The sequence below is a fragment of the Pestalotiopsis fici genome (assembly GCF_000516985.1).
Source record: "Pestalotiopsis fici W106-1 unplaced genomic scaffold PFICI_Scf_2, whole genome shotgun sequence".
Taxonomy (NCBI): Eukaryota; Fungi; Ascomycota; class Sordariomycetes; order Amphisphaeriales; family Sporocadaceae; genus Pestalotiopsis; species Pestalotiopsis fici.
The window spans coordinates 764,868-780,941 of record NW_006917092.1 but is presented as its reverse complement, the minus strand read 5'-3'; the positions used below and the strand labels follow the sequence as shown (position 1 = coordinate 780,941).

Here is a 16,074-nt window from a genome sequence, read left to right as displayed (position 1 = left end):
CAGACTAACCTAGCCAAGCTGGAGAAGCTGGAGCCAACAGTCCAATTAATTGGCTGGCAGTTTCCTCGACCGACAGCTCTTGAATAAATATCAGGCGTACCTGCCGTGTGTAATACCTACCCAGATATTCGTTGAACTCATTTCACTCGTTTGTCTCGACGATTGAGTGGTTTGATTTCTGCCACCGCCTCCCTTTGGCCATGCTGAGGGACTAGAGTCTAGAGTGCAGTCATGTCGTCCCTCATCGACAACAAGATCCTTCGCAGCAATACACCAGCCCAACAAGCTCGGTTCCTGCAAAAGCAGCTCGAGTCACGCAGCTGGGAAAGCATTTCGAATCATCTCCTGAGCTCGATCGAGTCCGGCTCGATAGCCCCCAATGTCTTCCATGTTTGGATGGGAGTGTGCAAGAGTGCAGATGCCATTGTAGCTGCCCTCCGCCAAGATGTTTCCAACTGCGCCCGTCTTACCGCCATCCGACGATTCGGCAAGTGGCTGCGAAAAGACGACACATTTGCAGCCATCTGGGACGCTGTTGGTGGTGTTCAAGGCTTGTCAGAGCTGTTGGCGACTTTTAGCGTCCAGCATGTCTCCACGATGTGTGAGACCATCAGCTTCTCTGCCTTAGCCCCTAGCGGATTGACACAGCGCCAGCAAGCCGTCACACAGCTCTACGATACCCTGACAGGAAATGGCAATTCTCAAAATCCCGATGAACGTCCGTTGAAATGGTGTTACCGGCGTCTGTTGCCTTCGTGCACCGCCGACAAGGTGCTAGATGACACTGGAGATCGCAAGCCTGGACGCAAGTTTATCACCGTGCATGGTCCTTCGTATGAAGAAACTGCTTTAACGGCCATTTTTGAGGCCGACGAGAGCAAACGCAAACAGATCACCGAGTACAGGCACCTATTCAAGAACAGCCGCCGCTTCAGTCTGATTGTCCTGGAGCGTATCGCTAGTGATCAGTCAGTCCTGCACTTCAATGGCGACAAAGTCATGTCGGGGCTGGTTCAACCAACCTTGACTCGACTACGCAGATCTCACGACCGCAAGTCCATTGCACATGTTCTTCGCCTAGCTATAGATTGTGCTGCGAAAGAGCCAATGGTATCTAAAGAGATCAGTGGTTCATTCTTGCCGCTCTACTTTGCGGCCTATCTGAAGCGGCGGTCTCCCAATGACAGTCAGGCCAACGAGCTTTTGATTAGCCTTGCTGCCTTGCTCCCGTCCAAAGGCCACAACAATTTTCGCACAGTGCTGCAATTAATGTCAAATGTCGAAAAGAAAATGAGATTTGATCTGCTCCGCTTGATTCTGCTTCATGCTCCTGGCTGGAAGGTGGATATCAGCATTGAGACAGACGCCGACAACGACAAGTTGGCAAGTTTGTACAGCAAGTGGCCCGTCGATCTATTTTCCTTGCTCGATCGTTCTTCTGCGCTGCGCCTGTTCAGAAGACTTTGGCGGATCCTTCCGGACGACGATAAATTCACCATGTTTGGCGATAGCCTGCTCCCTTCCAGAGTGCGGTCCTACATGAGCAAGAACTACAACTCCCTCGATTTGCATATTGTTTCTGCCTCTCTCGAGTCACAAATGAGCGCTTATCCAGATGAGGAAGCTTCGTGGTTCCCCGCTGTGCAGAAGGAGGTGGCCGAACGCAAGAAGAAGGCCTCAAACTCCCGTGATCCCAACGCACGTGGCCAAAATGCAAAATCTGCACTAGATCTCTGCATTGCCGCAAAATCACTGAATTTGGTTTCCGAGACACTGACATGGGCCCGTCGCTTCAATCGCGATCAAAACACTGTAGAGTACCTTTACCAATACGGACCTCTGGATCACGATATGGTCAATGATCTACTCAGTGGCATACCGTCTCACACCCATGGTCAGCTTCCTCAGCTTTCAGAGATCAGTGAAAAGGTCAAACAGAGCGACGACATCATCTTCGGCTTGCTCGAAACGGCGGCAATGGGCATTCAGGAACCTTTCTTTCAATTATACCACTGGAGCTCGGTTACCAATCTACTCCCGAACGTCTTGCAGGAACGAATTAGACGAACGCAGACGCTGCAAAACCACTACAAATTCTCTGATGGCGATATCATGCACCATATCTGGGAGCCTACCATGGAGTTTCTTCTCAAATCAGAGCGTTTCTTATTGCAAGAACAGAACAAGGAGTTGCGTCTCAATTCAAGCTGTGGTCCTTTCAAAAGTCAGTGGAGCGTTGAGACACCATCTTCTTGCACTGGTATGTTCTTGGACGAGATAGCTCAAAGGCGAGACGAGCTTTGGAGGGATTTTCGACCCACCATCCACCCTGCAACTACCGATATTAGCGGTCCCTGGCCTCGTGGTCTTCCAGTTCAAAATCTTTGCGCAAACCTTCGCGCTGAAGACTTCAATATGCCTAGAATGCCTTATTTGGAGAGTCGCTGCGAAGCTGTCGTGTTCTGTCCATTGGGCATGTTGGAGCAAATCCCAACTGACTATTCCGAGGAGGACCAAGAAATTCGAGAAGCTATTGGACAATTCCAAGAAAGCTATAAATTTGCCCTTTCACATTACTTGTGTGCAGCCAAAGATCAAGCAGACCGCGATGAAAGGCTGCGTAAGGCTTGGAAACATGCCAATGGTCTATTCTCGAGCACGAGCACGCCACTGGAGAGACGCCTGAACGACGCAGAGGCTACCGCATTCTGGAGAGACTATTACTGTAACAAGACCAACATTCCAGACATGGAAAAGGATCTCAGTAGGCTGGGTCTTGGTCCAGACACCGAGGTAACAGCCACAGACTTGCCTGAGCCTGATGTCAATGGTAATCCTGCTGAATGGGCACCTTGGCTGGCAGGAAGAAAGCCCACCAAGACTTCCTCGCGGATCTTGCCACAAATCTGTCTCGATCATGCACTTTGGAACGTAAGTCATGGTGAACCGACGATTTACTCGAAATTCAAAGATGTCACCCCCCAGATGACGCCATCTCCACGTAAAAAGCCAGAATGGTCTAACCTCGATTCATCGACTCCGCAACGTAGAGAAGCGCTGATTGCCGCAGCCATTGCGTATATCAACACCAAATACGGCTCTGATTCTTCATTATTGTTGAAGCCTTTCCCAGCACAAGCCGACCCCCGGTACCCAGGACTCTATCTCGACCAGGAATTTCTCGAGGCCTACAAGAACGAAAATGCCAGTCGTCCAATTAGCATGCTATCCCAAATGGGATTGCAAATTCCCGTTTCGATGCTGCACAAGCTTGCTCTGTCGGTCACGCAAAGATTGGACAGTGATGAGAAAAAGGACCCCGATCTCCTAAGAACGACAATGGCACTTATCAGAATGCTTGTAAGCGGCGATTGTCCTCGAATTGCGAGTCAACTGGTCCAGCATGTGGTGCTAGATCGGAATGATGATAGCTCCTGGCATCGTCGCCTGCTCAACATCGGGTTCCTCCACCGACTGTCGGCTGCCAACGCCTCGGCTTTGATGACCGAAGTCTCTGCCAAAATGTACCAGCGGCACGAGCAACTCGTCGCACATAATTCCAAGAAGAGAGCCGAGAGGGAAAACTCCAAAGACAAGTCGTCTGTGCCAAAGCCGTTGGACGAGGCACAAGCAGCAGAAGAAGAGGCCCCGCCAGCTCATGTTAAGGTGAGCAGTATCAAGATGTTGGCGCAAATACTCGACGATGCCTGCTTCATTGATCAGTCTACTGCCTGTGATGTACTCGGCACCTTGTTGAACAGCTCTCCGCATCCGGATGTTCGATATGCAATTGTATCAAGTCTCATCAATACGTTGGAGAGAACGAAGCAGTCGAAACTCAAGAATCGAATCTACGAGGCTCTTGAGAAGCATGTCATACCGATTGTATCTTCCATCAATGAGCGAGCCCCGCCAACGGAGAGAGACTGGCTCCAGGCCGAGAATGGCGACGGGCCTTTGCCAGAGTTGTACGATGCACTACCCATTGATCAACTGCCTGAGATTCTTGACTTCTTGGTCAGAGCAGCGGATCGATGGTCAAAAGAGACCCCCGAGTACGCCGAGTGGATCACGCGCATCCTCCTTCCAATCTGCGAAAGATCTGCTTCGGAGAATGCCCGTTGGAATACCCTATTTGTGAAAAGACAGAAGCTCAATATCGCAGCATGCACTCTTCCTGCGATGCCAGTGAAGCCCGAGCTATTGCTGACGCTCTGGTGCGAAGTTCCGCAAGCACGAAATAAGGTCAATTTTGAGCTGCTAAGGGACTATCTGTTCGTCAAAATGCATCCCGACAAGGATCTATGGGCGGCAGTTGGAGCAGTGAAGAGTGAAAAGGATGTTCTCGGGTCCAATGGAGGCAAGCACTGGCTTCATCTCTGGGATGGCACCGACACTACCCAAGTCATTCGGCGTGTTCCCGGAGTTGGTCGGGGTGGTTTTCGTTCTGGCCGTGGCGGCCGGGGTGGGCGGGCTAGTTATCCGGGCCAAGGTATTCGCGCCATGACTCTGTCTGCTTCCGGCGGCCGCCGAACCAAGAAGACGGTGTTAGGTCCTGGAACTCATGAAGCTCTCAATCAGTTTGTCGGAGTTTTGCTCGATATTGATGCCAAAGCTGAAGAGGAGACTATCAAAAGACTCCAGGTATTCCTGAATCAGCTTCTGACCGATTGCGTCAACAGCTCTGACGTCGGCGGTTTTGAGACACTGATTACTTTCATCGGGACGCCGAATTCGAAGAAGCAAGATCAGTGGAAAATCAACTGCCTTCCGGTGCTGGACAAGGCCATTAAAGACGTCGAAGGCCTGAGAACAGAAGAATGGCAGCACAACCCAGACAGAAGTCCGGACGAGCTTCCACGAGTGTTGGCGATCAAGACAATGGTGCTGAAGGGAGTGTACCCAACCCGGGATCAGACACCGTCACAGGAGGAAGTGAGCATGTTTGTGGCCGAGTATTCTGATTTGATTGACGAGCTGGTGGCAGATGACGTGCCCTATCATGAGAGATGGGATGAAAACCTGAGTCGGGTTGCCACGAACGGATGGGCAAGTGAGCAATGGCTCCCTATAGGTCTTGCCTTTGTGAAAAGGGTGGATGCAAAACGGCCAAAGATGGCGGACAAGCTCAAGATACTCGTTATAGATGAGTTGATTCGTGGCTTTGCGCGATCCAAGCCAAAGGCACAGGCAGGTCAAGAAGAACTCGATGCGATCAGAGGCGTTTACGAGCCATGGGTGGATTCTCCAGCAGAATGGGTCCGAGGCCGTGGTAAGGCCTTGGAAGAATTCCTGGCAGACTATCTCGAAGAGTAACAGAATGGTGGTAGATGATGTAGCAAAGCAATTACCTAAAACCGAGGAGCGTAGTTCTTCAAAAAAGTCATTCTCTCATACATATACTATATTGGCAGCAGATGGTGTCGTCTGATTCATGTGTTACCATGCATGGTACGTAGATTCGGTCACTTCCAGGGAATGGCGGTGGTATCCGATGATTTTTCGTAAAAGAGGACAAAAAACAATGCAGTAGCCTTGTCCTATTTGGCTTGAATCGCCGCGAATCGGCGGGTTACGTACAAGAGCGGCAATTAAAGCCCCTGCCCATGGTATTGGCGATGGTACTAATTGTCTAATTGCCCTCGGTTTTCTCCACGTTCTACCCCAGGTTCAACGAATGAATGAGACAAGTCTAAGCATCCGCTTTCCCCCCTTCCCCGCATAACGTCTAGCCCCCCCTTGGCCATCTGCTGTGTACTAACCCCGCGAGTTGATCGTTTTAGGAAGTACTAGGCGCCCGTGGAGCACAAAAAAGAAGCACCAGATCCAAGCAACCAGGCGGCGTGAGACGATGGCTCGTAAAAACTTAAGGGAGAGGCAAGAAAAAGTACCATGTGGGTTCTTGACAGGATAGCTTATTACCAGTCTACCTTGGGGACGATGTCACAACGGTGCCCGGGAGCCATGCGCAAAACATGATACGATCGGCAAGCACCTCGGGCTCACATAGGACCGATCTATCCTGTATTCACACCGCATGAGACCCGGCATGTTCAAACGATGAGGTACATAACCGAGGGGGACTGCCCACAGTTCTGACAGACGGTCCAGTCCTCGTGAATAATGTTTTGATATTTTCTTACTTCCTTTTACTTTGCTCCATCTGAAAAACTCGAGAGAGCCTTGTCCCACTGGGCCCGAGTAACAGAAGCGTCATGGCCGAAAAGGCAGAACAAGAGCACACGGTGCCAGTCGCTGGTCACAAGGAGACGGCAACCACCGATGAGGCCCAACCGGTCCACGTCGATGAGGTCGCCACGGCAGACTGGAGAGTTGAGGCTGCCGTGCGAGACAGGTGGCATTCGATCAAGGCCAATCCAAAGATCATCTTTATTGCGTTATTCGCGTCGTAAGTGCTTGTCGGGTTCGAACATGTTACAACTCCAGTATATGTCGTGTCATTGTTTTTTTTGGCTCGTGTCTCTCTGACATTGAGAATTTTGTAATGTAGATTTGGCGGTTTCGAATATGGATACCAACAGGGCATTCTATCACAATCCCTCGTCATGACGCGATTTACCGAAAACTTTCCCTCGGTGGTCGAGTCCTCGACGGCCCAGGGCTGGCTGACGTCGGTTTTGCAGCTGGGCGGCATCGTGGGCTCCCTGTCAGCGGGTCTGCTGGGCGAAATGTTCTCGCGCAAGTACACCATGTTCAGCGCGTGCTGCTGGGTCATTCTGGGCTCCTACCTGTACGTTGGCGCCACGGCGGGCAAGCCCGCCCTGCTGTACGCCGGCCGCTTCTTTACCGGTCTAGGCGTCGGCACCTTTTCCGGCGTGGGCCCCCTCTATAACGCCGAGATCTCGGCCCCCGAGACGCGCGGTTTTATCGTCTCGTTTTACCAGCTCGCCACCATCCTGGGTATCTTTCTCAGCTTTTGGATCGGCTACGGCAGCAACTATATCGGCGGGACGGGCGAGTCGCAGTCGGACCTGGCCTGGCGTCTTCCCTCCATCATCCAGGGTATCCCCTCTGTCTTGCTCGCCATTGGTATCTGGTGGATGCCCTTTTCGCCCCGCTGGCTCGTCAAGGTCGGCCGCTACGACGAGGCCAAGAAGACGCTGGCCTGGCTGCGCAAGCGTGACATCGAGGATCCCCTAGTCCACGCCGAGTACCTCGAGATCAGGGCCGAGGCCCTGTTTGAGGATCGCGTGTTTAGAAAGACTTTTCCCAAGTTGGCTGCCAAGGTACGTTCACGTCAAAAGACGTTGTATACGAAATGGACATCTTGGCTGACATGAGAATTCTACACAATAGGAGAACCAGAGCATCTTTGTCCGTGAGGTCTCTGGCTATGTTCATTTGTTCAGGTCACGTGACAACTTCAAACGTGTTGCGACGGCGTGGCTTGTCATGTTTTGGCAGCAGTGGTCCGGAATTGATTCAAGTGAGTACTTTATTTCTTTTACTTGACATGCAATAGGGCTGCAAGCGGGGAATGATTGGTTATTTGGTTGAATATGGGTGCAGCGCTATATGTACAGGGAGATCTATCATGGGGTGGGCTCTGACGTTTTGTGTGTCAATTACTAACGCAAGTCGTTTACAGTCATCTACTATGCCTCAAATGTATTCCAGAGCTACGGCTTCTCCGATGGAACGATTGCCCTTCTTGCGACTGGTGTCACTGGAAGTGTTTTCCTCGTGAGCACGTTACCCGCCATGGTAAGTTTATCCTTGTGAGAAAAGATTGCAGTCTAATCTAATCATTGTGAATAGTTCCTCATTGACAAGCTCGGCCGTAAATCCATGCTCATGACGGGCTCCATCGTCATGTTTGTCTGCATGGTCACGGTGGGCATCATTGTGGCCAAGTTCCGCCACGACTGGCCGCACCACACCGACGCCGGATGGGCCGCCGTCGTGCTCATCTGGATCTACATTGGCGCGTTCGGTTACGGCTGGGGTCCCGCGTCCTGGGTGCTCGTGTCCGAGGTCTTTCCGCTGTCCATCCGTGCCCGCGGCGCGTCCATTGGTGCCAGTTCCAACTGGGTCAATAATTTCGCCATTGCCTTTTTGGTCCCGCCCATGTTTGAGGCTTGGGCTTGGGGCACTTATATCTTCTTTGCCGTCTTCTTGTTCTTTGGCTTCTTCTGGGTGTGGTTTGTGCTGCCCGAGACAAAGGTATGTTTGTTTTCCTCCACACCCCCAGAGACACTTCCCTTTAGCGTTGCGATACTAATATATAATCTTTTGCGATAGAACGCGACGCTTGAAGATATGGACCGCGTGTTCAAGAGTCACACTGGTGCCGAGGACGCCAAGATGCTGCTAGATGCTCAGAGGGATGTTGGTCTGTTGGACTTCCTAAGGACCGAGGCCGACCTTGATAAGCCCGAAAAGGTCTAAGCAGATCACAGTATATCACACCTGAAAGGGAAAGACATTGCCCACATTCGTAACTATAAAGACGGATGCGAGGAGGGAGGCTTTTGAAGCATAGTATTGAGAGACAAGGAAGTCGCTGTAGCTCCAAACACTTTATCTAAATACCCAACAAACACGAGCCAATGATTTGCGTCATGTTCGTCTTTCTCGAAGAGTGATGCGCTAGCATCTCAAGTTTGAAATGGAGGTTGACGAAACAGTGCGCCATTTGGTGACACGACTTGGTGAAGTAGTATATATTCCCTGTTTCTCGGGATGAGGCGTAGTATGGAGGTGGAAATTGATTTTGTGGTTTTATAAGCTCAACTCAAGAACCTAGGTCTTGTCGTAGTCTGTCGAGTGTGCCCTGTACAAGTCTTAGGATATGTCTCCATCTCGCGGCCAAGAGACCTCTCTGGCACGGCTCGCCTTCTTGCAGGCCGTCAATCTCCTCCATTGTCCCGATAATGCTCGTAGAATACTTTCCAAGTAATTCTACTAGCAACTCGTCTACCTTTTTCTGGCTGCGCTCTCCATCGTCCATCCCATCGACAAACCTCGACCACTCCCTCTCGCTACAGCACAAGGTTCGGAGAGCAGCCTGGGTACGATAGCACACTTGGCCACGATCCAGCACATACCCGCCGAGGAACCCACGGTCGTCGAGCATTTCCCTAGACTTTTCGTCCAGCACGGACAGCACCATCTCGTCCAAGCCGGCCTCGTCCCAGCGGTTCTCATCCATGTCGAAACCGTACTCGACCATGAGAAAGTCGCCGCCGTGGCGACCGTAGCAGATAAAGATCTCGTCCCCGGCGGCGTAGGCGCGGTCGGCGCGCACGGTAAAGGCGGCGTCGCCAAAGTGCACGTCGCAGCCCGCGTCGGCGTGGTTCAAGAGGTCGGCCACGGGCTGCAGGACCATGTGGTCGTCTCGCTTCCGCCGCCGGCGCGCCGGGCTGAGGTAGTAAAAGGTGCGCGTGTTGGCCAGCAGCCAGCCGTGTGTGTACCGGTCCTGGTCGAGGTCGGGAAACGCGGCGCCGACCGTCGCTCGGTCCTTGGCTAGCTTGGCTTGCTGCTTGGACAAAAGCTTCTTGGCTACCCCGGGAAGGAGACATTGCAGGGACGCCGGCCAAAGTAGAGGCATCGAGGCAAAGTCTGCGAGAGACGGACACACGGCGTTCCAGACGTTGTACTTGTCCGTGTCATCTAGGGCTAGATCTGCGGCCAACAATCCCTGGACAGACAGGTCCTTTGGCAGCTTTGCGCGGACATTTTTGGGCACCGTATCAATGCTGCGCAGAGTTGATGTCGGAACTTGAAGAACAACCTCGCCGGGCTGTAGATCGTGTTAGTTGGAACATGGTCGGACTGACACAGTATGATGGGGAAACCGACCTTGACATCACGGATTGCAATCACACCGACGCCGCGGCCTGGCAAGTGTTTTGGCAAAATACCATTATGCTGAATGCCTTTTTCTGTAGCCCACTCGAGGAGTGCCTCGACTTTTTCCATTGTTGCTTTTGATGTTCTCGAGTGGAGCAATTGGGTGTAAATAAATGAGGGATGCAAGAAAAATCAGAAATTTCCTTCACGGCGGATGTGTACTACAAGAAACGACTTTATTTTCACCAAACTTTACTGCCATGGTTTGGATGATGTTCTCATTATGAAGTATGGCTGAGGACTATCATTTTGACGCTTTTTCCAAATTTCTTCTAGACGAAATGCTGGATGCTGCAAACTGATGACCATCTTGTCAGTTCCCATTCGCAGTCAGGGCCGTTAGCGGACTTGGACCATTGTTAGCGACACCCCACTCGTGGTGTCAGACGTGATTTTTTTGCTCGTGACGGGAGCTTGGTCTTGAGGGCAGCATCACGGGAGTCGTAAACATGGGATTCCTTTAAGTAGTGATTCGTTTGCCCTGCAAAAGTCGTGCAGTACTTTGATATACAAGTATATTCATTAGAATATAGTGTGGCTCAAAGTTGGGAGCCAGTAATTCTGTCAATGCAGAAGAAAATCAAACCCAAAACGCCGTCTTTTTCCCAAATGCATACCCATGACGTTCCATATCTCGTACATGGCCGACCGCGATGACAATGGCGACAATGATACATCTCAAAGGTCCTTATGAGCTGCCCGATAGCCCCGACTCCTTTCGCATGGCCTCTTTCTGCGCCTTGGCCTCCTCGGCGACCCTCGCGTCCTCGCGTAACCTCTCCAGCCTGTATGCTCTAGCAGCTTCCTCTTGCACCGTCCATACTAGAATATCGGGTCAGTGTCTGTGTCGGGCGGAATTGACGGGGACAATCGCTGTCTCGCTCCGGTTATGGATACGTACTCGGCTTGTCCGACTTTGAAAAGTCTTTCAACTGGTTGACAAAGTCGTCAAACTCTTGCTGTCGCTCGTGTCGCCTCTCCAGGCTCTTCTTTTGCAGCTCGGGGCTGTATCGCTTAAAGAGCTCCTCGTCGGTCGGCTGGATCCAAAATACGAATGCAGGTCCTCCTACACAGACCACGGCGCCGCTGTGGTCATCGTGAAGAACGTTAGTCATGGGCTTTGCGAAATGCGACAGGACTGGACTGGGCAGGGTTGCGACGGGACGCCGGGAAACGCGCGAAAAGAGGAAAGAAGACTCACGTGGCCAGCATCTTGAGGTATGTCCCCATCTTTGAGCCTTTTGCCGCCATCTTGGTCAATTGCTTTTACCTGGTGTGGTGAGAAATTGAGGTTGTTCAGCGCCGGTTTGCGAGGTTCACTTTCGTTGCTGGTTGGAGCTTCGTTTGGTACTGAGCCGCTGCAATCCCGTAACCAGCAAGATGGTACTCTGTAGTTTGTGTCGCACTGATTGAGCTACCCCAACCCACTAATCCCTAAAGCTTTAGAGCTTAAAGCGCGGTCATTGCTCACTGTAGACATTTAAAGTGGGGGCCTCAATCGCTTGGATCTTAGACGTCATACACTATATACCCAGAAAGAATTGAAACATGTCATTGACCTTCGCATTCTACATAGTATGTGTTTATAAACGATGTATTGGAAGTTGATATAATTATTTTCGGGGTGGTTCAAATGGTGAGGTTGCTTGACATAATCCTCACATTCTTCATTGAAAGTGGTATACCTGAATCAGCACAATTATCACACAAGGAGCCTTATCAAGTAAATGTACCGAGATAGCATGTTCGCACTATGGCTGTCTTGGATGACATCCATATAAACCCTTGCATGTACAACACACATCTTGGTCACCAATAATGAATTGGCCTGGTGAGGGGTCTTCAGAACAAGCTCTATAAAGTAATACAATCCATAAACATCTCCCAAACTCCTCTACTATATGCTTGGTTTTGACTTTGGCGGTCTCCTTGAGAGTTGACTGCAACACCATAAGGAATGAAATGCCAATAGCGCGACGTGCATGCGCATGACTTTGACTCGGGCCTTCAGGCGAAAGAATCTTGCGCACTTTCCCAACTTTTCCTGATTACGCGCGGATCGTAGATGGATTCTGGAAGCTTAATAGTTGCTAGGGTCGCGGTGCTTGAGCCCCTACAGCGGTTCGGTTGCCGTGTACGTTCCAACGTCCTGGTTCTGCATCGTGCGGCGTCGCTTGCGCGTAGTCTAATCTGCCCAGCATCAGTCAACCAGCTCAAGTCGGCAGCTCCCATCTCTCTCTCTCTTTTTTTTTTCCCAGGGGGTGCCTTACTGCTGTCTTCCAAGCCGCCATTGCTGCCACAGCGATATCAAGCCAATCAGGACCTGCAGAAGCCCAAGAGGGATTGCTATGATACTTGCGGCGTCCGACAAATACACCATAGTTGCGGTCACGAATGCCGGCCAAAGCGGTGGTGACAATTTGGCAGTCATAAAATATTAAGTGAAGGAGATTGAATCTAATGCTGAAGAGTGGTGTTCAGAGTTCAAACATCTTTACTGACCGTTATATATTACTTACGTCTGCCCGTCTACGAGGCAGAAGCAGGGGCAGAAACAAAGATTGTATTTTTGTTCTTTCGAAGCCATCCGCATCAACAACATCATGGTCATTGTAGTTTTGTCAAGGTCGAGGAAAGCTGGTTTGCTTCAGGGCGGTATTGTAGTTTTGTCCGAGTCGACGTGAGTCGGGCCAAGGACTCTACGTACTTGCGACCCATGTATGCAACATCTTGCCGGGTGCTATGCGCCTTGTCGCCCGACTGTTGGGCAGGGACGTAACGTCATGTACGTAAGGTACCTAGGTACCGACTTGAGGGGGTCCAGACTGGACCAATGATTGCTGCAGCCGTAGAATTGCACTTTTGTGCTGCATGCGAGGATAGCGGTACGTATTGTCAAATTGTAGTTTTGTTCTGTGCTGGAGGGGAGGCGCAATGCGTGTGGCTTTTGTTTTACGACACATGGCCAGGGTCTATCTAGTACAGGCGGGCGGCCCATTCACCCTAGTCCCAAGATTGTACTTTTGTGGTCAAATCAGCATCGACCATCGAATAAATCTCAGCTGACACTGGGACACCTTCCAATACATCTCGAGTCCATCGCGGCCCAGGAGGATTATGCTTAAGTATGTGACAAGTCTATTGACTGCTTGCTAACAGATGTCCTGTATCAATGCTTCATTCTCATTTCATACACCACTGAACACAACCCGCTATTAACAGCAGAATGGGCAACCGCTGGCCATTGCCAGACAGCAACCTTCCATCGTCACCTCACACAGTGTCTTGGTCCCCACCATTGCATTCAAACCCCATACAGCCCAGCATTGACAACTTCACGCCATGGACGGAGGGATCCACAACCAGCGATGGTGCTACTCTATCCGGGCCGGCAGCATACTCTGGCTACAGCGCGGCGTATGTTCCGATATTGCCGGTTCACGTTTCAATTCCAAACTATACAGCCATGGAATCACAGGAACTGCCGACCTATTCTGTGCCCAGCAATGCCAACAGTGACCCGCGACAATCGATGCCGCCACCAGCTCTCAATCCGAGAAAGCGAAAGGCTCCAACACTGCGTGCCGGGGACTGGACACCCGTAAAAGCCCGGATCATCGAGCTGCATATTGACGACAACATGCCGCTACCGGAAGTTAAGATTGCAATTGAAGAAGAATTTCCCTTTGAAGCCACGTGAGTTATTATGTTTGTATTTTCCGGTGTCGCAAACGACAATGCTGACCTCCCACAGCCTTCGGCAATACAGGTCCGCTGTGACGAGTTGGGGATTCGACAAGAATGTCAAGAAGAATGTGATGCAGGCGATTGTAAGGAAAAGGCAACACAGAAGACTCGTCGAACCAGGAAAAAAGGATCTCAATTTCAAAGTTCACAACTTCACCGTCAACCCTGGAAAAGTAGACACTTGGATGAAAAGGAACAATATTCCAGGCGACGCCATCTATGCTCCGAGTCCAGCAGCTTGTATGTCTTTCACATTGAGCCACTCACTCCACGTTTTGATCCTTACTAATGGTGCATAGCTACGCCTACCGAAATGATGGCGTGGACACCTTCCGAACAGGCCTCCTCGCCGTCGGGTGGTCCCTCCTCGTCGCATACTCCGATAGCCATGGCGATCCAATCGCCACAGGGAGGCTATGGAAGCACTATCCATTCCCCAACACCATCTGTCTCCAGCATACTTGAATCTCACGACAGCGACTTCACAGGGCAGAGTCCAGCCCCGTGGCCGACAAATGATGAAGCACCCACACATCCATATCTATCAGCGGACGAGGCACAGCTTCGCCTCCAGCTTTCTCTCCATAGGGAGCAGTCGGGCTTGGATGACAATCTTGATGCACTACACACAGAGCTTAAGCTAGGCCAAGTTCGTCTCGAACAAGGGAGATATCGTTCTGCAGAAGAAACTTTTAGGAAGTTGATCTCCCGTTGTCGAGTACTGTACGGCAAGTCACACAGGCATACCCTGAGAGCACTACAGGGACTTGGCGAAGTGGTTTGGAAGCAAGGGCTATACAACAAGGCCATGAAGATCTTCCAAGAATGCTTCAAAACTCAAAAGACGTTATTTGGATTTGATCATCCAGATACACTCAGAAGCATGGCCTGGGTCGCTTTCACACTCACCACTACAGGCCACTTCTCCGACGCGGAGGCAATGCAACGGCAGACATTAGAGCTTTCTACCAAGGTGCTAGGCGCGGAGCATCCATCTACAATCGACAGCACATATATGCTTGCTTTCACACTCCGCGATCAAGGCCGCCATTCCCATGCCGAAGCAATGTTTCGGCAGGTATCAGATTTCCAAACCAGAGTTTTGGGTGCGGAACATCCAGATACACTCCAAACCATGAGTCGTATCGCCGAGGCGCTCCACAACCAAGGCCACTATTCCCTGGCCGAAGCAATATATCGGCAGGTTTTGGAACTCCAAGCCAAGGTGGTGGGCGCGGAGCATCCAGATACCCTTCAAAGCACACATATGCTTGCTTTTACAATCCACTGTCAAGGCCACTATTCCGATGCCGAAGCGATGTATCGGCAGTTATCAGAAACCCAAATCAGAGTTATAGGTGCGGAACATCCAAATACACTCAGCAGCATAAGTTGTATTGCCATGGCGCTCCACTTCCAAGGCCACAACTCCGAGGCCGTAGCATTATTTCGGCAGGTATCAGAACTCCAAACCAAGGTTGAAGGCGAGGAACATCCCAATACACTAGCTACCATGTTTTGGCATGCACAATCGCTCGCCGCCCAAGGCTACCTTTCGGAAGCCGGTACAATGCACCGGCATGTGCTAAAGCTCCGTACCAAGATTCTAGGCGCAGACCATCCGGAAACAGTTGCCAGCAAAAAGGTCTTTTCTTCCATATACTAGTTGGATCGCATAGAAATTTGCCGTCCCCCATGGATTTATCCCTCCATATCTGAGCAAACCTCATTCTTGGTAAAAAGAAGTGTATAGAAAACCGGGTGAGGATTTCTCGGTTTCTTGGTTGTGTTATTTTCCCCCCTTCAAGTGACAAGCTTGTACCGGAATACGTGCAGCGGAATGCAAGCAGTGGGCATGAGGGCGAAATCTCAACCAAGAAGCAACGGGCGTGAGATAAGATCCTGGAAGCAGATCATGAAAACGTTAAGAATATGAACAAATGAGGAGTAGTTTTAGAAGGGGTCGAAATCTTTTGCCTGCACACGATAAAAAAATGGATACACTCCCGGAAAACATGATATGATGGACAATCAAGTCCCACATCCTGTTGACACGCATGGTACCATCTCGGCGTCACATCCACAGCTGGCCATTTGAATGCCAATGGGCGACTTTGGAAGATCTGGCACCTAGACCGTTCCCCATCTGGGCACGTCCGCGATTGGGATCCATTTCCAGCTGCATTGTGGCTTTAGACCAGCAATATTTGTCAATTATGCCACAAGAGCGGAAATATGAGTATCCAAATAATTCCCCACAGACGGATCATGCCTCCCAATCGTACCTACTACCTATGTCGTCTCGGCAGATATGACCAGACTTTGGCAGGTATTGAGAATTAAGGACGTATCATTCGTCTATACCCTGTAGATATGCAAGAAACCTGGTCGTTCGGGCCCTGTACGGCATAGTCAGTCTCCCTGCCCCTCGACATCGATTGGGGTTGCCGTCGG

General features: G+C 50.9%; 5 protein-coding genes across 5 annotated transcripts; 3 read left to right on the top strand and 2 right to left on the bottom strand.

Moving 5' to 3' along the window:
- Positions 1 to 231: 231 nt before the first annotated feature.
- On the top strand, positions 232 to 5,316 carry PFICI_02416 (uncharacterized protein; the record flags this gene model as incomplete). The annotated part of the gene is made up of 1 exon (XM_007830997.1): positions 232 to 5,316. The coding sequence occupies one exon, from the start codon at positions 232 to 234 to the stop codon at positions 5,314 to 5,316; it is 5,085 nt and encodes a 1,694-aa protein (XP_007829188.1).
- Positions 5,317 to 6,215: 899 nt separating this feature from the next.
- PFICI_02415 (uncharacterized protein) lies at positions 6,216 to 8,409 on the top strand (the record flags this gene model as incomplete). Its single annotated transcript, XM_007830996.1, has 6 exons — positions 6,216 to 6,409; positions 6,512 to 7,247; positions 7,318 to 7,447; positions 7,610 to 7,725; positions 7,780 to 8,184; positions 8,263 to 8,409. The coding sequence occupies 6 exons, from the start codon at positions 6,216 to 6,218 to the stop codon at positions 8,407 to 8,409; spliced, it is 1,728 nt and encodes a 575-aa protein (XP_007829187.1).
- A 346-nt stretch (positions 8,410 to 8,755) lies between these two features.
- Positions 8,756 to 9,942, bottom strand: PFICI_02414 (uncharacterized protein; the record flags this gene model as incomplete). Its single annotated transcript, XM_007830995.1, has 2 exons — positions 8,756 to 9,763; positions 9,823 to 9,942. The coding sequence occupies 2 exons, from the start codon at positions 9,940 to 9,942 to the stop codon at positions 8,756 to 8,758; spliced, it is 1,128 nt and encodes a 375-aa protein (XP_007829186.1).
- Positions 9,943 to 10,561: 619 nt separating this feature from the next.
- Positions 10,562 to 11,124, bottom strand: PFICI_02413 (Assembly factor cbp-4; the record flags this gene model as incomplete). Its single annotated transcript, XM_007830994.1, has 3 exons — positions 10,562 to 10,695; positions 10,775 to 10,959; positions 11,075 to 11,124. The coding sequence occupies 3 exons, from the start codon at positions 11,122 to 11,124 to the stop codon at positions 10,562 to 10,564; spliced, it is 369 nt and encodes a 122-aa protein (XP_007829185.1).
- Positions 11,125 to 13,099: 1,975 nt separating this feature from the next.
- PFICI_02412 (uncharacterized protein) lies at positions 13,100 to 15,286 on the top strand (the record flags this gene model as incomplete). The annotated part of the gene is made up of 3 exons (XM_007830993.1): positions 13,100 to 13,569; positions 13,628 to 13,860; positions 13,920 to 15,286. The coding sequence occupies 3 exons, from the start codon at positions 13,100 to 13,102 to the stop codon at positions 15,284 to 15,286; spliced, it is 2,070 nt and encodes a 689-aa protein (XP_007829184.1).
- Between the last annotated feature and the right edge of the window lie 788 nt (positions 15,287 to 16,074).